The sequence below is a fragment of the Dunckerocampus dactyliophorus genome, chromosome 14 (assembly GCF_027744805.1).
Source record: "Dunckerocampus dactyliophorus isolate RoL2022-P2 chromosome 14, RoL_Ddac_1.1, whole genome shotgun sequence".
NCBI classification, from domain to species: domain Eukaryota; kingdom Metazoa; phylum Chordata; class Actinopteri; order Syngnathiformes; family Syngnathidae; genus Dunckerocampus; species Dunckerocampus dactyliophorus.
The window spans coordinates 6,668,385-6,691,143 of NC_072832.1; the positions used below are offsets into that span (position 1 = coordinate 6,668,385).

The following is a 22,759-nucleotide window of genomic DNA, read 5'->3' on the forward strand; positions in this document are numbered from 1 at the left end:
TATGCCAGATGGACGTGCAAGATGTTGCACAAAAAACTGTTTTACAGGCTGAATGAAATAGCAGAGACATTTACAAGCCCACTAACAAGTACCCGTGTGTGCGTGTGTGCGCGCGCACGTGTGTACTTGCTTGTGTGCGTGTGTGTAACAATTCATACGAGTCCATTTCAGTTTTGCCTTTTCATTAAGAAAAAGTGAATGACCAGTTATTGGTTATTAGTGACGAAGCCTTGCATCGCAGGAGCATTTTTTCCATTTTTATTTTTGCATACATAAAATCTGCATGAAGTGGAAAATGACCACCACAATTGTCCATTGTTTTATTTTATGTTTCCCTGCTTTTCCATGAAAATGTTTCATTTCCTTGTCCAGTACAATCAGTACAATGTTTTTTTTGTTGTTTTTTATTTAAAGCAATATAAGTCCAATGTGGCAATCACAATGGACGGCAAATTTGTTTTACTCATTTTAGGATTCATATTTGCCTTTAGCGTTAATATTTTTGCGCATTTCTTCACCAGAAGAACATTTTTGTCACATTTAAAAATGTTTTTACAACTCAATTACGCCTATACCTCGCGTGTATGAAGTAGTATATTCACTCATAGATATTTACATATTTTAAATGTAAAATGCGGTTACTTGGATTCATTCACAATATACATGACTATTTTCTTAGTGGAACTTAAATATATGCACCAAGTGTCAACAGAATTTCTTCAATGAGTTGCATAATATCAAATATACTTATTAGTAATTAAATTGTTGCCTCATCTAACACCTGCCATCAGCTACTGTTTTAAAGAAAATTGCCAATAGGGTAGTTAAGGATTTTGAAAGTAAATAATGAGGAATTAACATAAAAAATAAAATGAACTTCGTCACATACAGCTGTAACAGCGCCACCTATTGACTGGAGGGAAAAGTGCCACAGTGTTTCCCAAAATCTCATAAAATACACACCTGCACTGTGTCCTGTGCATACTGAAAATTGTGTTAGATATAACCGCAGGTTTTCCGGCTGCAGACTAAAAAACAAACAAACAAACACACATTTAGCAGCTTGCATGCAGCCAGCACTTCAGAGCAGCCGTATTTCACCTCCTAAATGTCCTCAGTGCTTTATCGGGCCAGAATAAACCCCGGCAGAAGGTCTGAGATTAAAGAGAGCAACACATTAATCAGCTCCTAAAATGTCATTTGGCTCGCTGCACCCGGGAGGGCTCGCAGCCGCTCTGCCGCCCCCAGGGGGCGCTGTCACAGAGAAACCTCCAGCTGCTCCATCACCACAGAGGAAGTGTTTTTTTCTTTTCCACATTAAATTGAGATAGGGATTGAGATATTATGAACACCAATGCTTGCCTGTTTGTGGTGTTATCCTTCTTTTGTATTTTTACAGCGTCTTAGGTCGAATACCTCCGAGGTCGTACGATTCCTAACACTTTGGTGTGCTTTTTTTTTTTTAGCTTTTCTTTAGGAAAAAAGTGTGACGATACAGCCAGGGAACCGGAAATAGAAAATTATGTAAAAAGGATTAAATTGACTACCACGGGTGGTCCTCGGGTTACGTCAGAGTTCCGTTACCTCCTGATGTAAGTCGAGTTTTGGTGTGAGCCAGATCTTACACAATTAGCTCCTAAGTCACTCACACTGTACACAGAACACGTAGAATAAAACACTAAATACAAGAATGAAATGAAACAGTAGCAACCTTTTCCTACCAATAATAAGACCGCTGCGCTGCTTTGTTATTACCGTTGCTTTTACAGGATCAGCGGCCTGACAGGTACGTGCAGCATTAAGGAGTTTTGTGATTTCCGACCATCTGTGAATGTGACACGTGTCCCGTGTGTGTGACTGCGTGCAGAGAGGACACTTGAGTGTGCTGCTGATGTTTTGTCGTGGCTCAGCTGCGAGTAGCCTGTTTTGTTTTTTGCAATAAAGAGATTGTTGATGGACCACCTCCTCGGCATCCTTACAATGTCCCGGTAGACGTTACGCTACAATCTTTATCCATAACGATGGTTGTGACAGTCCAGTGTTGAGAGTAGTAGTGTTTCGTAGGTAGGCACGAAACGACGTAACGCAGAACACCTTAAATCGAGGACCACATGTACATTAAAATGTGACTTTAGACATTGCCTGGGCAGCCAATAAAGGTTGTATGATAGGGGCAGTTTGACCCTCGAACTGATAATTGCTACTTTCATTTTTTATGGTCGGAATTTTAGCTCGAGTGGCACCTTTGAATGGATTTTGGCTGACCTTTACCCTTCCACTGTATTATTGTTACTATCACAACCATGCCAACAGTCAGTACTAATGAATATTCCACCAAATGTTGATCCTTACAAGTATCATTGTAATGATGCATTGCTATTAGAGCCCAATAATATGACAAAAATGTGGTGTCCTTAGTTATATAAAACAATATAACATATAAATTAGCTTCACACAACACAGGTGTGGTTGACTTGTATTGCAGTGACTTGTATCATCAAACTCTACTTTCGGCTTGTCTCGTTAGGGACCGCTACTGTACATTTGCATCACGTTTCCATCTTGCCCTGCCCGTCGGCATCTTCCCCTGTCAGTCCTACCACCTGCACGTTCTCTGTAACCACCTCCTCTTCGGTCTCCCCCTCCTTCTCCTCCGTTACAGCCCCCATCTCCAACATCCTTCTACCAATACAATCACAATCCCTCCTTCTCACGTGGCCAAACCATCTCAGTCCGGCCTCTCTGACCTTGTCTCCCATGCAGACGTCTAACTCGGGCTGTTCCTCCGATCTGCTCGTTTGTAATCCTGCCCTTCCTCAGCTCTGCCACCTCCAGCCGACAAGAGGCAAACTCGTGTCTGTTGGTCAGAGCTGGCCTTTCCAGACCATACATCTGGGCTGGTCTCACTGCTGTCCTTGATGACCTACTTGTGTCATCTATGACTAAAAGAAATAAGTCATAGACTCCAATGTGACCTGATAGCCATGTTTTAATCACATATGCTGCTATCACAATATTGCTATATGCAAATATGGCTCTTATCTCAAATAGAAACCTTATCACGTCCACTTCAGACAACTAATACCACTGATATTTTTTAATAGTTTAAGGTTGACCAATGACAATGAGCCAGTAATGCACAATAACGTGTATCAGTGTTGGCCCACACAGATGAACAGGCTGCTCCTGCACTTTATTGCCGCTCATTTGAAACACAATCTCCTCTTTCATGTGTGTGTGTGTGTGTGTGGGTGTGTCTTCACATCACACACAGACACACACCCTCTGAGTGTGAGGGTGTATTGCTCCAATAAAAGTGATTAGGTGTAGGAAATGGTGGCTGTGCGGTTCAAGTTTCAGACTTGGACTCGTCTGCTGCTGCTGCTGCTAATGCTGCTGCTAAGGAACACACACACACACACGCACACACACACCATGAGGAGATTTTGTTTTGTTGTTGGCTCCAGAAATCCCCGAAAGAAATACATTTTAGCTGTAGTTTGACAACATTCAGTGATAATTTCATGTTTGAGTTCGTATTTTCTTATGACATCATGTTGAAGCAGTTCATTTATGACAAAACATAGAATACACACATAGAAGAAAATGTGTACTTTGGCATTTTGCAGTACTCCAACAATCTCATGTTATTTGTATTGTTCAATTATTCTATAGATAGGTACTTAATTAATCTCTAAGATAAATTCACATTTCCAGCAGCTCTGCCAAAATATCATCATGAACATGTGAAGGAGAATATCTAACAAAAATATGAGGCCATCAGGTCAAGCGTATCTTGCAGGAAGTTTTAAGATGCCCAGTCAACACTCATGTTTAATCTTTAAATTGAAGCCACGTTATGAAAAGTAATGCACACCAATTAAATATTTTGAATTTGCCTTTGCACTGCCTTTATAAAGTAAAAGCATAAATATTACAATGCACTAAGACACAGCACAGCCCACACAATGCTGTTAAATATTTTTAATGTCATTTATATCATTTCCCAGAGTTGCTTCTCTGTAAAGTAGAAAAGCATTTCATGCAGGGGTGGGTGTCCAAAGTGTGGCTACGGGGCCATTTTTGGCTTGTTTGTTATTGGCCCTCAGCATACTGTAACAATAAAATTAATTAATTAATAATGAGATATACTAGCTTTTACAATTGGACTGGTCACATTTTTTTTGTATGCGACCCCCGCTAGGAGTTTGGACACCCCTGCCCTGCATTAATGCAGAGTCTGTCAAAATGCATACTCAACTTTATTGAAGAACTGAACAAAGAGTGACAAAGTGACACTTCAAAGTGACAAAAAAGAGTTTCACAAGCTCTCTGGCAAAAGCAATGCAGTATTAGTATTACAAATGGAAGTTTTTAAAAATGTTTACATAAAAAATACACATAGTAAACTGTGAATCAGTTCTCTATAAAAAAAAATAGTTTAGAATGCATTGAAACCAAATGTATTTTTGGTTTTGGATCATTTCTCTCTTTGGAGTATTTGGACATTGCTGCTGTACAAAGGGGTGACAAACTCACAAAAAGCCAAAGAAAAAGCAAAATGAGCTCCTGTGAGGTACAGCATTTAAAAAATGTTGGTCCGACCCCGAATTGTACGGACCCAGCATCCGACTGTAGCGGTTTGACTGCAGGCACATAATTACTAAAAGACTCTGTCATCATGTTTTTATGAGAGCATGCGGTTAAAGTCCAGCGCGGTACTGCACTCGTTTTCGCTCCAGCTTCTTTGCCTTCATCCTTCTGTTCTGGAACCAGATCTTCACCTGCCTGCACAGCAACACAACGCACACTCATTTAGCTCTGGGCTGCAAACAAACAAAATCATCAATCTGAATGAAAATAAGACAGCGGATTTAATGCGGAAATTGAACGTCGGTGTGCTCACATGCCAAACAAATGTCAGTGCTCAAAGATTTAGATTTGGTGTCACTTCATAAACATCACAAGGCACCATGCTGCGGAACACAATGCACACAGCAATGAGCCATTCACATGAGCCTACTAGTCATATTTATGTGCCAATATAATAAGTCAAGAAACCTTAAAAAAACAACAAAAAAAGCACTTTCACCTGCAATAATCTGCATGTTTTGTGTCACTGTTGCCATGGAAACATGTTTGCATACAAATAACTTTTGAAATGTTCTTCTCAGCAGGCTACATCACACGTTTCCTTGTGTTATGCACGCACACACCGGTCAGTGAGGTGCAGGAGATGAGACAGCTGCATGCGTCTCTGCTTGTTGATGTAGATGTTGAGGAGGAACTCCTTCTCCAGCTCTCTGATCTGCTGCTTGGAGTAAGGGCAACGCTTCTTACTTCTCCCTGCAGCATTCACACAGCGTGACAACACAATATTTGGACAATACACTGCATTTAGTCCATTTAGGTCACATTTAATTGACTCCACAGCGGAAAATGCCACTAAAATTTTTGACTTTTAGTGAAAAATACACAGTCAACATTGTTGCATTATAGCCTATGCCACAACATGACCCTTGCTACCTGTTTATTATTTGTAATATTAAAAAATATTACGTTTTTTAATTTATTTAACTTAAATAATGATGTGTTTAATTTACTTAAAATATAACATGGGCCTTCTGGTGTACTGAAATAACCTTTCTTTGTTGTTGTCTTATAATTATATATAGTATATATTTGTTTAGAATTATATAAAAACGTGTGATATATTGAAATCATGTTTTTAACTTGAGTAAATAATTTCCACATGTAATTCATTCAAGAATATTTTTTTCCAGCTCTTTTAGCTGTATAACACATATTTTTTCACCAAACATCTACTCTTTACAGTTAGGACCTTGTTTAGTGGATTTATTAATTGCTGTGGTGACAACCCCACAGAGCCCCCAATTCCTTTTATTGAGTTATTTATGCGCAGTTATATTTCATGTACAAATATGATGAACATAAAAAGTTACGCCAAAGGTCCCCACCTTTTTTGTCATTAATGAAGCGATTTTATCAGGAACCGCACGGTTTTGGTTCTGTCTGGGTAATAAAATGAATAATTTATTCATTCCACTCACTCGGGCTGTGACCGAACCTTCCCGTGGTTCTGCTGCAGGAATGCGCCTCCACCTCGTCCTCATCACCGGCCTCGCACTGGCAGCCCGGCCTGACCTCGCTGCTCTCCCCGCGGTCCCCCCTCGTCCACTCGGCTAGACTGCACAGTTTCCCTCGCTGTCTCCCGGGTGACACCTCCGTGTTTTGTTGCGGTGATCCCTTCCCTCCTGCCCAGGGGAGGGGACGCGACTCCGGGCCGAGCGTCGTGAATCTCTCCGGTAGCTGCTGTTCGAGTGTATGCTGATGCAAACCCGGTTCCGGGCTGCTGAGGCTGGTTCTTTCGTACACAAAACGACCCAAACTGGGATCAGCTGTGGTGGTCTCCGGGAAGGTGCCGCGCTGGCGGTACAAATCTCCCGGCAAATGGATGCAAGGAGGCGGATGAGCGGTGACGGGACGCCCCGTTTGATATAAAGTCCACCTCTCCGGGGGAGGATGCTCGGGGTAGCGCAGGCCCTGGTACCCGCACAGTCCCGCGCTATGATCCCACAGAGCTGAACCGTTCTCCTTTAGAAAGGGGGGAAGAGGGCACGAACCAGACGGTGGATGATTACAGCTTGGTAAATACATAATTAAGGAGACTACTTAACCTTCTATAAAGTCTCATCTATAGTTGTTTTTACCACATGAAGTCATTAATATGTTAAAATAAACATCTATTGGATGCAAGTCCACCTACACATGGAAACAAGTGGTTGTCAAGGTTGGAAAAATCATACAAGACTTTGACCTTGAGCCTGCCCACATTGTGTCTACAGGGTACAATTAAATATATGCACTGTGGTGTTTTTGTAGTTGTAAGACTGTGACAATCCAGGCTTGGACAGCCCCCATCTCAACTTTCTTTGATTTTTTTTTAACGTTATGCCAAAGAGAAAACATTCCATCTTTTTAGTGCGCCGTAAAACTCGAGTGGAGAGTGGCACACAATCTGGGCCAAATGGACGATTCTCGGTTTAGCTCATCTAAGACATTCAAAATGAGAATTGTTCGGTCATTTTGGACATGTAAGGATCGGTACTTCATGCCTGCATATAGGATAGAATTCATGAGGATGATGATATCTCTGATGGTCCACTTTTGGGTCCTTCAGTGGGAAAGTCTGCTCTGATATGGAGAAGACTTCCTAAAGCTCCATGATGTCCAAAGCAGATCTCTTTGGATTTGAAGACCAGATGAGTCTAACAGGAGCTTCGATTCAAAAAAAGAGCATTTTTTCTTTTTTTTTTCAGTAAATCTAAAATAAGGCATCTGCTCATCCTGGTTCTGCTCAACCTTTTTTGTGGTTGAGAGGGAGTTTTCCTTTCTTTAAAGCCAAGCGTTTACTCATTGTTGGCGCGATGTTATAGGAATTACTTATTACAAGTCCTGCTATGCGTTATAGCCTTGTTGTCATTGATTCTTTTACACACAGTTTGCATTTTGGACAACATTCACGAAAGCTGGACAAAAGTATTGAGACACCGCTGGAGTTGATTACTGCTTTGAATTTGATCCGTCATGTAACTTCCTGTCGATATTCTTCCTCTTCTCCTAACACGGCTTGGAATGCGTGTTGAAAAAGCCAAAGAAAAACCGCAACATACGCCCATCCTTTGGTGCTCGCTGAACTTAGGTCTTTTGCGTTTTGTGTGACTTTATAGAGGCGCATATCGCCAAACATTGACGGTTGAATTCCAAATTGTACGTTAAACTGCAGGTTTTTTATTCAGTCAGCACCAGGCCCAGCGCCCACCGGACAGTTTTTTTCTGAACGAAAAATCTTGTCACATTTTAATCTCGTGAGATCTCGTGACACCCCTAAAAATGACTATTAGTGAGATGCAGTGGTAGCTTATCTTGGCTTTCGTGATTGATCTGTTCCAACGAGTATGACTAAAACTGAATCATGTGAAAACCGAAACTGATTTTCCCATAGGAAGCAATGTAAATCAAATGAATCAATTCCACACACCCAATAATGTTGGCACAAAACACTTTTAACAATAGAAAGTTCATAGTTTTACGTGCAAAAAAAACTGTGAAATGCATGTGGATAAATGAACATTTAACGTAAGTCTTACCTTGGTGGAAGACTCCTGTTGGCGAGGACCAGAGCTGGAGGATGGAGAGGAGAGAGGACTTGGATGACACTTTCGTACTTTGATTTCTTGAATGCAGTAGTGTTTCTCACCTTCTTAATCAAATTTCTGGCACCTGCAACTTTCTTTGGCTTCGTGGTAGATTATTTGGCAGCCATACTCAATAAAAAAGGCAAAGACTTGTGGCATAACTGTGTTAGTCGGTAAAGAACTACAGCCAACCAGTGTTGATGTCATACAGGGGCAACAAAGCTGGCGGATAAGGACTTCAGGGTAGAAGTTGAGGCTAGCTAACAGGCACTTTTTTGCACAGCCCTGAAAGGAAATGCATGATTAGCATGCAGCTAACAGCAGCTAGTGGCGGTTGTGTTGTTGGTAAAAGCAGAACATGCTGTCAACATTTCTGCACAGTGTAGCCATAGCCACATCAATGCAGTAAATCACCATCTTTAGTCAAGGTGGTCATCTGACAGCAGGAAAGGTACATCTTAGTCTTCTTATTATGATTTATAGCATGTATTAGGAACACCGCTTTATGTGCAATGCGGGATTCCCCCCACCACACCCCACACGTCATGCCTGGAAGACATGCTTCTGTTTAAAAAAAATACAAATAAACTCACGTCATGAGGACAACTGGCTGACTGACAAAGTCATGCTTACAGGAAAGCTGGTCGTCAGTTGTCTTTTCTTTTTTTTTTTTTTACGACTTCTCGTGGTGTCCACGCTGTGAAATGTGCGCAATTCTCACACGTACGCTAATTAGGGTTAAGCTACACCATGCTAGGCTGTCTCCCTCTCGTTCCATCATCATGCTGATGCTAGCTGCATGGAGAAGCTCAACCTTACTTGACAAGGTTACAAGGATGCGGGGAACATTTGATACTATTGACGCCGCTTCGCTTCTTTTTACACTTGTGTGACACTTGGGAATGTTGAAAATGTGACTTAAAACATTACCTGTACACGTTTATATGATGGCTTGACCCTGGAACAGATGATTTCCTTTTACATGCTTTCCTGTGAGGAAAGTACCTTCTAAATAACTTGAGCTGATTGACTTTGTGGCTCCACTGATATTAATTATCATGTAAATATACTCAAAGAAAATACACTACCGGTATTGGAACACCCCAATTTTTCCAGTTATTTATTGATATTGAAGTCGTTCAAGTCCAATGAATAGCTTGAAATGGTACAAAGGTAAGTGGTAAGAGGTTTAAAAAAAAAAAGAAAAAAAAAAAGGTAAGGTTACCCACAGCTGAAAAATAATGTGGACAGTATTTCAGAATTACACAAAAAAGTCTGTTTCAGGGACCACAAAATGGGTCAACAATTTAAAGCTGTTCTGCAGAAATGCCACGAGTTCTGGAGAACTTGCTACCTCCTCTGTCTGCATAAAAACAATGTTCGGAACACATTGTGGTGCTGTACCCCTGTGAACATCAGCTGAACAGCATTGTACTGGAGAAAGTCATTTGTTGCTACAAAAATGGCAAGAAACAAGGGAATATTGTGCAGGTGTCACATACTTTCATGGCCAAAAACCAACATATTGTGCATTATGCTGTCCGATAAAACAGCTCGTTTGGACGGATGCTGGTGGCTGACTTCATCTTTTTTGGATAAATTACCTGTCGAGTCAAAGGAGAAGCCAAATGTGCATTTATGAAGCTTTTGGTCTGCATGGTATTCCGATCAAATGACGTTGGAGACTGTAGGTCACGCACACATGACATCACTGTGCAGGGTCAAAGCTTTTTAACTACTGCACCTGTTTTTGATGTCATCACACAACATTAAAACGTATAACGGCCCATTACCTGAGCAGGACACTGTTGTTAAAGTTTAACTACCTACCACACACAACACACACCGTGACCTCCATTAAACTGTTTGGTTTGGACTCTGCACAGTGTGTGTGTGTGTGTGTGTGTGTGTGTGTGTGTGTGTGTGTTACTCTCCAAAAATGACAGTTTTTCATATTTTGACCCGCTAATAAGGCATATAAAATGTTGTACAAGCACAATAATAAACATTTTGTGTAATAGATACGCTGCCTTAGTTTTTACAGTGTGCTTTTCTATGTATACATGGTTAGTATTTTCAATGCAGAATTTTTATATTGGCTCGTCAGTTTGTGCACGTGTGCCTCATTTTGTGGTCAGAGAGTGGACCTGCTGGCAAAAAAATGCACACAATAGCAATAAAAAGTATACTTCCCTCTTGTTAGTATAGCGTATCCAGGGATGTGGACTGGATGCGGACATTCTTCCGAGGTTCCCCGCAGTGCTACTGGGCCCGAATCGATGCAAAAGCGGATCTGTTCTAAACTGTTAAATCGTTCAGGCTCAGAACGACAACAAATGTGAAAAACAAAAGATGAATGTTAAGACTGCTGCTTCACGGTTTTTTTAATTATTATTTTTTATATTTGACACATAAAAAAAAATTCTAGCATCCTATTAATGCAGAACGCTTGATATAATAACCTGCCTTTAAATGACTATTTATGTTTATTTTATAAACATGTGAAAGGACAGGCACCGGCTGTTGCAACGATGGGCTTTAATTAACGAAAAATGTCACAATTCTCAGAATATCGTTCAATAAAAATGTTTCCTTGTGCATCTAGTACTGCAATTATATACATACAACACTGACATTAGTGATATTTATGTAATAATACAGTTTATTTACGTGATGCGTTTGTATTGCTGTGTGCATGATATATGTATAATACAGTCGATATTATAAGAATAGTTTGCGTGGTTCTATAAAAAGTGAAAAAATAAATTTACATTTTTATCGACAATAATCAATTGCATGTGTTAAAATATATCTATTTTGTGTTCATATTTCTGCAGACTCACCTTGCACGCTGCAGGCCCAGGCGCCTCCACGACTCGCCGACTCTGGACACGTGAGTGTGTGGACATCTGCCCGCTTACGGCCTCTGTTGTCTTCTTTATTTTTTTATTTTTTTACGCACAGACTGCCAAGTCCAATAAACGACATCCCCCATCCGAGCTAAATTGACTTTGAACCAAGTGCCACAAACTGTGCAGACACTTTCAAGAGAAGCAGGCAAATGGTGGACTGTAAAACGTCTCAATGGAGGAGAGAGCACTGAAATTCTTTTTTAAAGAACGATATTGAGCAAAATGGGATCAATTCTGCTTTAGTTTTGTGCGATCATGCATTTGAAAAGAAAAATACAAAATTGCAATGTAATTCACACTCAAGTGACATTTTAGCGTTTAAATAACATTTACATTTTAATATCATGTTCAAAAACAACCATTCATTGATTTCACTGCGTGCATTAATTCATATTTAATTCTCTTTTATATTTTATTCCTGTCAAATGTTGCGATACGACGGCAGTGCTAAAAAGTACATTGCATTCAAATGCATTCATTTTCACAGCCAAAAAGGTTTGTATTTGGGTGATTTCTTAAGCCACGCTTTCAATAATTATTTTTAAAATACTAAACATTTTTATATTCTTGATGAGAACTAACTTGAAAAACCCTCTTCTTTCACCTTTTTTATTTGATTAATAGCATTATTTTGTATCGGTACTGGATTGGTGGGCTGTATCCAGATTTATTTTCAAACAGTATGAGACCATATTTCGTTTTCATCCGTCCTGTGTGAAAAATGTAAATAAAAGTGAAAGTGCTTACGTTGTAAAATATGTCCTCACAGTAGGCTGCTCTTAATTCATGCACTACAAGGCTATAAAGGGGCTGCGCCTAATGTCTTCGCTGAAATAATGACGATGGATCCACGCATATTTTAACACGGGTAATAGTTGTGGAAATATATGCTGATTTGCATAATAACTCAGTGGCCTTGGCTGAGGTCTGTGCTCCTCCTGACCGCTCTGCTGCTTTATTACAGCTTCATGCAGTGTGCAGTGTGTTTAGAATTAAATTTGGGGTAAAAAAAAAAAAAAAGTGGGGTATATTAGGTGAATTTTATCAGTGGATGTCCTTACAGGATTAGAAACACAAACGTGAGAGTGTCTGAAGACTTATTTTATCGCATCCATAATTCTTGACAGAGCAGAGGAAGCATGCCGCCATTAAAGCTGAAGGCCACATCTCTGGCTGCTCATCACATGCACACATTCTGTCATATTCCACACTTTTAACAGCATGTTTAATGTCACTGCAGCGCAATAACAGGGGAGTGACGTCAATTAGTCTCTTTTGGGGCTGATTTACTGCAAGTGCTGTCACTTCAACACAAACAACAACCAGGAAGACGTGAAATTGTTCTTGTTTTTATGGAAGAACAGCAATCTGCCACGAATTTCAATAACCAAAGACAAGGACACTCACGCATCACGATATAAAATATGCATATAAGACATATGCTATTGCTTGTAGTTAAGTGGCTTCAATTATAATGAAATCAACGTCTAAAAAGCAGGGTATTCCTACACGCCAATAAAGAAAAAAACTGCTACAGTCCAGAATGCATGAGATAGTGAAATTGCGCTCTCTAGCGGTGAAAGTGGTCTCTTGTAAGTTAAAGTTCATGCTCTGCCTAAATCACTTGTTTCTAATTTAGAACTGATCATTGCTTTAACAGATCCGAGAACACAGTTGTGAAAACAAAATACATCATTTAAGTTTAAAAGTGGGCTCATCAACCTTAAATATCTGTTCAAGCTTGAATGTGTAATTTGAAACGTCGCGCTTATCGTGATAATTTCAATAAATCAGCCTGGAATGTGTTACAAATGTTGAAAATGACAATTTACAGAACGTTTGGGAAGAAAAACTACAATACAAAGCATTATGGGTTAGCGAGTCATCAACCGCCACTTTTTGTACGTCATAACCCCGCGACAAATGTCGCTTGTCGACTCGGCTTCGGATCTTAAAAGTAAAGCTTAAAAGTCTCCCGTTTGCTTTTTCCCCACCCCACTTTAACTCATGAGCGACTAACTGAAGCACACAAACGCCAACGAATGTAAGTAAGCATATTTAATAAATAAATAAATGCAGACACTTGTCTGCACGCCTGTTGTTGTTGCAGAAGCTAGCAAGCTAATTGACAAACAGCTTTGATTTCGAGTAGGCTGTTGTCTTTCGCGACAGATTTTACACATTAGTACATCCTTATATCTTAATTAGTGTCGTCGTGTATTGTAGCGGTTATTTTATATCGGAGCTAGTAGCCAGAGGTTTCCAGCCATTATGTATGTTAGTTATGGAATAACACAGAAGCAATTAGCTCGCTGTCATTGTGATTGCATAAGGCAATGCTAGGCTAATTTCCCTGCATATTGTTTGCGTCGTGAGCTCTGTTGTCACGTTTAGTTTGATTATTGAAGGTACACGCGTCATTGACTTGACGCCACCTCAACCATCGAAGGTGGAGTAAATATTGTTTATGGTCAAATGTATGTGCAACGTGTGTTTTTATAAACTACTAACATGAGTGTTCCTGCTCCGTGTTGTGCAGCTAGCAGATCTCCTTCCTGTAAACCTCCAACAACAACAGAGACCATTGTGCCCAGCTTTTCCATAGGCAGCTTGCTTAAAATCCTGTTTGGAGCATAAAGTGGCGTTAAACATAAGCAGCATGCGTCGTCTTAGTGAAGAGGATTATATCCTAAATGTACCGCCAACTAGACCTAGACACAGCTTTTCTTTCTGTTCCATAGTGAGCCAAAAGGATCAACAAGACGCCCGTTGTGGTGTGCAGATATGGGGGCCGTGATATCTCGATGGAAGGTAAGGTAAAACCTGAAACCAAGCTCTTTTGGTGGCACTGTGTTTAAAAGAGAATCTAATATGGAGTTGTAGAGCAACTACATGCACAATAATCCATCACCATTTAATCATTTCCAAAGTATGAAGTCAACAAATGGAGAGACAGAAATCAGTAAGGTTAACCCGTATTTCAACTCGCAAGCCTTCAAACCAGTGAGAAAATAAGCAAATCATATGTTAAAACCAGATTAATATTGAGCTGTATTTATGTATGCAGTTTAGTTGTATGCTGTATTTTCAGGCTGCACGAAATTTGAATCACAGTTTCCTTGCTTAGAATTGAGATCGGATCACGATTCTCTGGAACCATTTTTTTTTTCACACCCACACACCATGTGCTTTCATTTGAAAGAAAACACACTTTTTATTACTATTATCATTATTAGACTCCCTGTTGTCTTGATTTTTTGGTTCTGCTTTAAAGAAAGTTTCAGAAGCAAAGAGGAATTGTATTATCACGCCAAGCCAACGACTTGCGGTGTGAGTCCTTGGGTAAAATGGCAGGCAGCACGTGTTGGTGATGCAGCTCAATCAGTAAAATTTAAAAAATGTTGCTATTTAGAAATGAGACCTCATGTTTCTGTGAATCGAGATCACGGTTTTATTTTATTTTTTTTTTTTTTAAACACAGTCCTACTATGTTATGTGAACTGGAGCTAAATGCAAGCAGCACTCTGTTAAGACAGAGAATAGGAGTCAAAGGTGAAAGGAGAGTGAGAGTAGCCAAGATCAGCCATTAATTCATTCAATCCCAGCCATTTTTTTAAAGACAACCCGTTCACCACCGGCCATTGTAGACGATTTTGACTGAACTTTCAAGGCACACAGAATAATAGTAATCATAGGTAATTTCAGGAAAATATCAGTTCCCGACTAAAGGGAGAAAAACAGCTTTGTGTGAAAAGATACATTTCCAGCATAACTTTCACTTGGACACACATTGTTTGCTTTTTTGACAGATCAAATATCGAAACAACTATAGAAACATAAGCAACACAAAAATGGCTGTTTTACATCAAAATAACAATATAATTTACAAATGTAACACCATGAACTGAACTGTGTGTGTGCATGCGATAACATTTCCCTACAATGCGTAACCTTCTGCTCGCTACACTCCTCCATGTTCTTTCACGTCCTCCTTTCTCTCACGGATGTTTTTTTTTCCCCCCATTCAAGATCACGTGCGGAGCTCTTATCAAACACACCTCTGCCGTCTTGTGGCTGTTTTTACGGATTAAAACCGCTGTAAAAGTGACATCATTGGTGTGCAGTTGCATCATCACCTCTTTTTGCCTCTTGCGCAAAAAAACGTAAAAGACAAATAACTATGTTTTTGGTATTGAAAGAGTTAAAGGAGGAAACATACCACACAAATACTGAAAAACACACATTTGCGCATCAGACCTACTTTTTGGTTATTTAATGAGCAATCTGTACTGAGGGTTTACTGTGGCGGTGAATGAGGTTTCAGTGTTTTGATGTTTTTTCATGCAGACAAAACCAACCACGGTGGAGCAGCTGGAGAACCTGGACAAGGTACCGACAAATTATAACTAATCACTGATTGATTGATTGATTGATTGATCTAGTGTCCTCACCTCAAGACTCAATTTTGTCTTCTTTGTTTGTGAATATCAGTATCGTGAAAACACCTTATATTATGTCTCTACCTTATCTATGTGTAAAATACATGTCGATTACTGAGGTTTGAATTTCATTTTGAATTAGTCCCATTTTTTTGAATGCACAGTAGAATTGTCAAGGCTATAAATAATGAATTGTTTAGTTGTTTATTCCGATGATACAGTTAGTAATGATGAGGCACTAATAAGATGCAAATACACCACGCAATGAGGTAGAGAGTTGCACATTTATCACATTTTAGCAAACCAGACCTAATCTAGTTGAACGCTGTCTCCTTCGATATGATGCTTAGCCCTCCATTTGCTTCGCTTGTAGGAGATTAAGGAGTTGGAGGAATTTCAAGCCAAAAACCAGCGACTTCAAAAGGTAAAGTCGTCACAACCGCAAAGGCACTTTTCTTTTTTCACTTTCGGCTTTTCCCTGTCAGCGATCGTCACCACAGCGAGTCAATCGCATGAATGGTTTTTGCTTAGATTATATATGCCCTTCCTGACGCAACCGTGCCTGGGAACTGTCAAGGCACCGTTTTAATGTAAATTGTTTTTGCCCTCGTCAGTGGTTTTGTGTTTGTTGGTTTGCAGCTGTGGGTGGGCCGACTGCTCCTCTACTCATCCGTCTTGTACCTGCTGACCTGCCTGGTGGTCTACTGCCTCTACCTTCCCGAACAATGGCTGCACAGATTAGCCATGGCCTTGCCCTTCTTCATATACCCGGTGCTGTGAGTACATACGGAAAACGTTGCACAGTGAAAAGTCTCTCTTAGTGGCGTCATCCTTCCTGGGTCAGACGTGCTTCTCTTTCTCTCCACCAGGGTGTGGTTCATTAGGAAGTTACTGATCTTTCTCTTTTCCAAACGCACCGAGAGGAACAGTAAGTGTTCTGCCCTTTTCTGCAGCCAACGCTTATTTTTTTTCCCTATTCAACAAAAGTTGTATCCATCAGGTGACATACTGGAAGACTTGAAGGCTACCAAAAAAAAGATAGTAAGTCCTCCACATGTTTCCTTCCAAAAGCTTTGCTTTGTCGAGTGTTTCTGCAGACATGTCTCAGGTTGCTAATCAAGTTTCCCTGCTTTGTGTTTCCAGCTGGAAGAAGTGATGGAAACCGAGACGTACAAAAACGCCAAAGTCATCCTGGAACGCTTTGACGCTGAAGCAAAGAAGAAAGCCGTAAGTTCTGCTTCCTACGTATTGATGTGAGTTTCATGTTTTTTTTTGTCAGTTTGGACTCATTTTATTATTTAGGAGCTGGAGTCCACCCCACAGCGACCTCAGATGACCCCAAGGCCTGGACAAGGTATAACAGAAATAGAAATCGTCGCATTTGATATCATTTGTTATCTCATGTACAGTATGTGCTCCAGCGGAGCCTGTTTAACCATCCCGCATATGTTGACCAATTCATCAAGTCCTGGTCCACTGTGTTTTTATTACTTAAGTCGACGTCGACATACATGGTCAACCGCTTTTGTCAACATAAAATGTGAGATCCCAAGTGGTCATTTCTATGAAAATGTTAGGATTGTCAACTTCATCGTGACACGCAGCAGCTCTCTTGAAAACACAAGAATCTAAATGAATCTAATGTCAACAAACGTCCGTACTTTGAAATACCCTTTCTCCTTACATCCCAAGTGAAAGTACAAGCAGTGGTTACTTTCAGTTTCACTTTTGGTTACACCAAGAACCACTAATGTCAATATCAGCGTGGACATAAACAGGTTTCACTTTATATTGCTTGTTGTTGTATTTTAATCACATATCATGCTTCAGCCAGGGTGATCATTTTGTCTTTTAATCGCCACGCATTGCACTTCCTCGCCTCCTCTCAGACGTCCGCCAGCGAGGGGTGGTCATGAGAACTCCAGGTACCCCTGCTGCAATGGTGATGAATACGCAACCCGGAGACCGACCGCCACCTGGCCTTGGGGCCACACCTGTCGGTATGTGGACACAAGCATTTAGGAACGTGTGTCAGTCATCCGTACAGGTGGAAAAGCATTGCGTCAGAGGAAACCGGACGTCCAGCTACATTGGATAGAAACAAAGCTTTATGTCTTCATCCAGTGTTGCTCTCCCTCCAGAAAGTGTCCTTTCCTTCTCTCAGCTCCAGGGGGACCACCCGAGAGAGCGGCTTTGTCTGGCTCTGTCCACCAGGGGGCAGTACCCAGGATGCACTGCTCCCCTGTACCAGGTGTTGGTAAGCAACATTAACTTTTTAATATTTCTCAGTTACTCCATGCAAAGATGATAACTGATGCTTATTAGACCAGGTGGTGCAACCTCAGCATGTTTCTGTTTCATGTTTCATGTGTGTGCATGTATGTTGTTTTTTGCAGGCCTGCATCCTCCTGGTCCTCCACTGACAAGACCCATTCTGCCCAGAGAGAGGGGTGCTTTAGACCGAGTGGTTGAGTACCTTGTAGGAGATGGACCACAGAACAGGTAATGCAAACATTGTCATATAACAATACAAAGCTTCTACACAAGATGGAGCAGTTCAGTGACTTTCCTTACAGCAAATGCTTCTTTTTCCCCCTCCCCTCCCTCAGATATGCCTTAATCTGTCAGCAGTGTTTCTCTCACAATGGCATGGCTCTGAAAGAAGAGTTTGAATACCTTGGTAAGAAGAACAACAACATGATATTTAAGCAAAGCATGCAGCTCAAATACAGTGGAACCTCTAAAGTCGATTCCAATCTGTTTAGGCTTCGGTTGACTTGAAGAACCAATGGAAATAAAAAAAAAAAAAGCTGTTCCATTAAAAAACTGTCTCCAGCATAGAAGATTGAGTAACAGTACCAGCGATGTTAAAATGTTTACAATTTAGGATATTCCCTTTGTCTCTCCAGCATTTCGTTGTGCGTATTGCTACTTCCTGAATCCAGCCAGGAAGACGCGGCCTCAGGCTCCCAGGCTGCCGGAGTTCAGCTACGAGAGGAAGCTACGGGCCGAATCCCGAACCTCGGGGCATGCGCCACCATCCGGCACAGACACAGAGGAGAGTGCACCCCCATCTGGAGGTAATTTAAGAAAAATAGTTAAGAGTACATTTAAGAGGAGGTGGATACATGAACACGCTCGTTGTTCTGCTGTGTTGTATCTTACTCACTCCCTCTTCTAACCTCCTTGTCTCACTCTCGTCCATGTTTAACCTGCTTGTTATTGTATGTGAATCATCACGTCCTCTCTAAGCAGCTCATTTAACCGTGTGATCTGGCCTCTTAGCCAAGGCGCCGGCGCCGTGGAATTTGGTCCACAGTTTCCCGATCCAGCAGCAGAACCCTCAGAATCAACTTCTGCAGAGTCCAGGTTCCCCCAGTTCCCCCACTTCCTCCTCCTCCTTCTTATCCTCCTTGTTTAACAGCTGATTTGATCCAGTCATCTCCTTCATGTTCGTAGAATCTGTAAAGTGACCGAACGGTGCTGCTAATAGCACAATTCACTGAGTGCACCAAATATTTAAAAAATACATGTTAATCGCATCAGTTGTTTGGACAACATTCCTAGTATTTACTTTTTATTTTTTATTATTTATCATTACTCATGCATTCTGTTTTATCCCTGAAAGGTTTTTTTTTTTTTTAATTGAAATTGTTTTTATTTAAGTACGGTGTATATATTTTGTGCACAAAGTGTTTATGGTTCCTCATCACCTGTTGAGATACAATTTAATTCCTGGGAGGAGCTTCAGTGCTTAAAAATGTTGAGATACATATATATATTATTAATCCACTTATAATGGGACACTGTGAGCTAAAAAAGTTATTGATTTATTAAAAACATAAATTTGATGTTATGTCTCTTCCTGGTATGTAAATTGTGTCTGAATATGGTTTATTTCTGTAATTGTACTTTGGTATGAGTCTCTTTTAATTGAATCAACCCTGAGTTGTGTAAATAATTGAATGTATTTTGTATTAATTTGCCATTAACGCAGCAACAGTGTGTCACACCAAATCACTTTTAATCCCACTGGTGCTGCTGACTCAACAATCAATGCTGTTAAAAGGTTCCTAACAATCTGGCATGCTGGCTGTTATGTCTCACATGTCTGACCTCTTGTCTCCTCATTGGCTGCTGACCTCTCCGCGTTGTTCTCCTCAGACGAGCACGAGCAGGGCAAAGACGACACTCGGCCTGAAGGTGTGGAGCCTGTGAGTCACGATGATGAGCAACGAGAAATGGAGATGGAGGAGGAGCCGGAAGAGCTTGTACAAGGAGAAGAAGAGAAGGAGGAGGAAGAGGTGAAAGGTGACGGTGCCTTCAGTGATGCAGAACCTCAGCTGTCGTAGCCGCGCCTCCTCCAGGAGAAAAGGTGCTTGCAGCCGCTGCCTGACAGTCAAAGCTTGCTGAATGGCACATGGAGGATCCCTAGGATTGTTTATGTGCTTATATTTATTATTATATGTGCTCCTTGAAAGCAAACCAACACTCTTTGTTTACGGCGTGAAGTTAGTAGTGGCTTTTTTATTTGGAAGCCAAGATTAGCGGGGCAGCAACAGCTAAAGTAGACGACATACCAGGTAAACTACTTTTAAGTTCTGATGTACTTTTTAAAAGTCCAACACTGAGGTACTAAAATGCACAATTTAGGCTACAAGATTCGTTATAAATACTTGAAATTAAATCTTTGTTAGATCAACAGAATCATTTATTTCCTAGTCATGGCCACTTGTTGCTAGGAGTGCATGGAGTGCAAGCATCTGTTTCCTCAAAAGCCCAATTTAAGAAAAAAGGCTGCTGCTCACTGTAATAATCGTAATAGGCTGCTACACTGCCTCGCATAACAGAGAAAGGACAGGGAGAGTTGGCCAATAACACCCACGAAGAAAAGACTCCGGAAAGCACAACAAAGATGATGAGACAACTTTATTGAAACTTTGATTTAGTAAGTTGGTTTTTCCACCACTTGACCCCAGTGCAATCCTTTTGCCGCCTCACTAATTTCTTCAAGTTCTAAAAATAACAACCTGATCCACACTGATTGTAGAGCAGAACATCCACAGTGGGTCGCTATTAAACTTGTACCTTGCTGTGCTTTGAAAGACTATGTAGCGTTTTAAAATGATGCACAAGCAGCGCCAAAGCTACCGTATGAGCACCACATTTGACTGCCGTTTGACTATCACTTACATAAATATTGTCTTTTGACTCCAGTCGTATAAATAGATGCTATTTTTAATGATTGTCATATCTGCCGCAGTACTTCATTTGACTGTTAACATTAAGTATCATTGCGACCTTTTCAGGAAGAGTTAATGTTGTAGTTCAAACTGCCATCCATCAATTTTCAAACTATTTGCTTTATCTTCCTTTTCTGACTGATTTGCACTGACTTTCTTTGTATTTATTTGGCCTTAATGGTTGGCGATGAGACAGTGCTGCTGACATTTGCTGCACTACGTTAATGTAAGATGACATGATATCATTAGCATTGGCACGCTTTGATGTCCACGTAGCTGCACAATGGAATATTTTCTTTTTAGGGATGTCCCGATTCACTTTTTTTTTGGCGTCCGATTAGATTTTTTTTTTTTATCCAATCCGGTACCGATCCTTCTTTTTTAAAATTGATTTTAATAATAAGCTTTTGTTACAACCATGAATTTGAGGAATTGAGTTTGGTTATGAAAATAGCTCTTCAAAGCATTGAAAATAACACAACCAAGGTATTGCTGAATTTACTTTATGAGACAGCATGACCAACAATACTGTTGGGCTTTTGTAACAAACCTCTGCGAGTCAGGTTCCTTATCCAAAAAAAAGATAAAATTGGAAAAAATGGGTGTTTAAGATACTTTTAGGGTGGGATTAATCATTTGACATGGTTATAGATCAATTTGTGGTGTGATTTAGAATGATTTTTTTTTTTTTTTTTTACAAACTCTTCAACGCAATAGTAATTTATTGACCGTCCCTAATAACAACTAGCGGTTACAGCGGCATTTCCCGTGCGAGCTCCCCGCACCATGACACAGCAGTCCTGGTACAGTGAGGGGCAACTACTGCTGTAGCTACGAAGCCGAATATCCGACGTCCAACGTGAAACTAACTTCACCACGGTACACCGGATATGTCTGCATGGTGGTGTTGCGTTTTTTTCTTCTTGCTGGTGGCGGGAGTTGATTGGCAACCACCTTTTGAGGCACATTACCACACCTACAATGTCAGAGTGTGGACCAGAGGTACGAACATTATACGGCAACCGGATCGGCCCGATCTCGTGGCGGAAGCCGATATCTGAACTTCAAAATACAGCGGATCGGCAGCCGATCCCGATCCTGAAGATTGGATCGGGACATCCCTACGTTCTTTCTCACGGCTGTTTTTTACACTCCTGCCTGTATTGTACTCTTTACAACCACTTGTATTATGCAAAAACATACATTTGAGATCCTCAGCATAGTTTCCACTCATTCCATGGTGTTAAGTGAAGATGCAGTTACTTTACGTTGAATGATTTACGTTCATATTTCGAGTAGCAGGATTTAGCGGTGAAGGTTTAGGCAAATCCTTCAGACCTGTTTTATATGCTTTATAGGATTATAATTTGATGCTCATCTGAACTGCGAGATTACTGTCAGATTGCAGTTTTTTCAGACCATAATGCCTGCTAGTTTGAGGAAAAATGGCTTAATTTTATAAAGACATCCAGTTTTCTTATACAGGCCGTCCTCATGTTACATACGACATTCATTTGGTGTTGTGACGCACTCCCACAAATGATTGACACTATACAAAGCACGGCAGAATTGGCAGGCGGAAGAATAAGTAGTTGTGCGTCGCTACGCTGAGGAGGAACAAGGTCATTTCACTCCTTTTCAGTTAACCTTTTTGCCCTTCGCTATGCTACCAACGCATGAAAGCGAGAAGCGAAGTGAAGTTAGATGTTGTAAACTGTTCAGAAAGTGGAGAAACTGATCAACACTGGCTGCTTGCCTGGTCCAAGTCCCTCAAACGCCGCAACCATCATCAAGAAAGCATCTGCTCCGGATAACTACGCAGCGTAGTGCTCTCATTATTGAGACTACTTCTTCTTCCCAATAAGCCTGTTTCTCCCTCCTTTGCAACACCCCTTTTTAGTGTGCAAGCCAACCACAGTGATACAAGTATAAGTAAGGAATAGTTC

General features: G+C 40.7%; 1 protein-coding gene across 3 annotated transcripts in view; it reads left to right on the top strand.

The window, feature by feature from the left end:
* The window catches only part of lnpk (lunapark, ER junction formation factor), a 54,240-nt gene extending 32,726 nt beyond the window's left edge, over positions 1-21,514 (top strand). Inside the window, exons 3-18 of one of the 3 annotated variants that reach the window (XM_054798260.1) lie at positions 11,057-11,112; positions 13,873-13,942; positions 15,479-15,520; positions 15,944-15,994; positions 16,210-16,346; positions 16,440-16,498; positions 16,571-16,611; positions 16,714-16,797; positions 16,873-16,924; positions 17,460-17,570; positions 17,735-17,827; positions 17,967-18,072; positions 18,180-18,250; positions 18,480-18,650; positions 18,856-18,939; positions 19,735-21,514. In XM_054798260.1, the coding sequence (XP_054654235.1) occupies positions 11,057-11,112; positions 13,873-13,942; positions 15,479-15,520; positions 15,944-15,994; positions 16,210-16,346; positions 16,440-16,498; positions 16,571-16,611; positions 16,714-16,797; positions 16,873-16,924; positions 17,460-17,570; positions 17,735-17,827; positions 17,967-18,072; positions 18,180-18,250; positions 18,480-18,650; positions 18,856-18,939; positions 19,735-19,922 (1,416 nt within the window). In that variant the 3' untranslated portion in view covers positions 19,923-21,514. Of the gene's footprint in view, positions 1-11,056; positions 11,113-13,028; positions 13,176-13,872; positions 13,943-15,478; positions 15,521-15,943; positions 15,995-16,209; positions 16,347-16,439; positions 16,499-16,570; positions 16,612-16,713; positions 16,798-16,872; positions 16,925-17,459; positions 17,571-17,734; positions 17,828-17,966; positions 18,073-18,179; positions 18,251-18,479; positions 18,651-18,855; positions 18,940-19,734 lie in introns of those variants that run through there. The other 2 variants (XM_054798262.1, XM_054798261.1) reach the window with 2 other exon arrangements.
* The last annotated feature ends 1,245 nt before the right edge of the window (positions 21,515-22,759 follow it).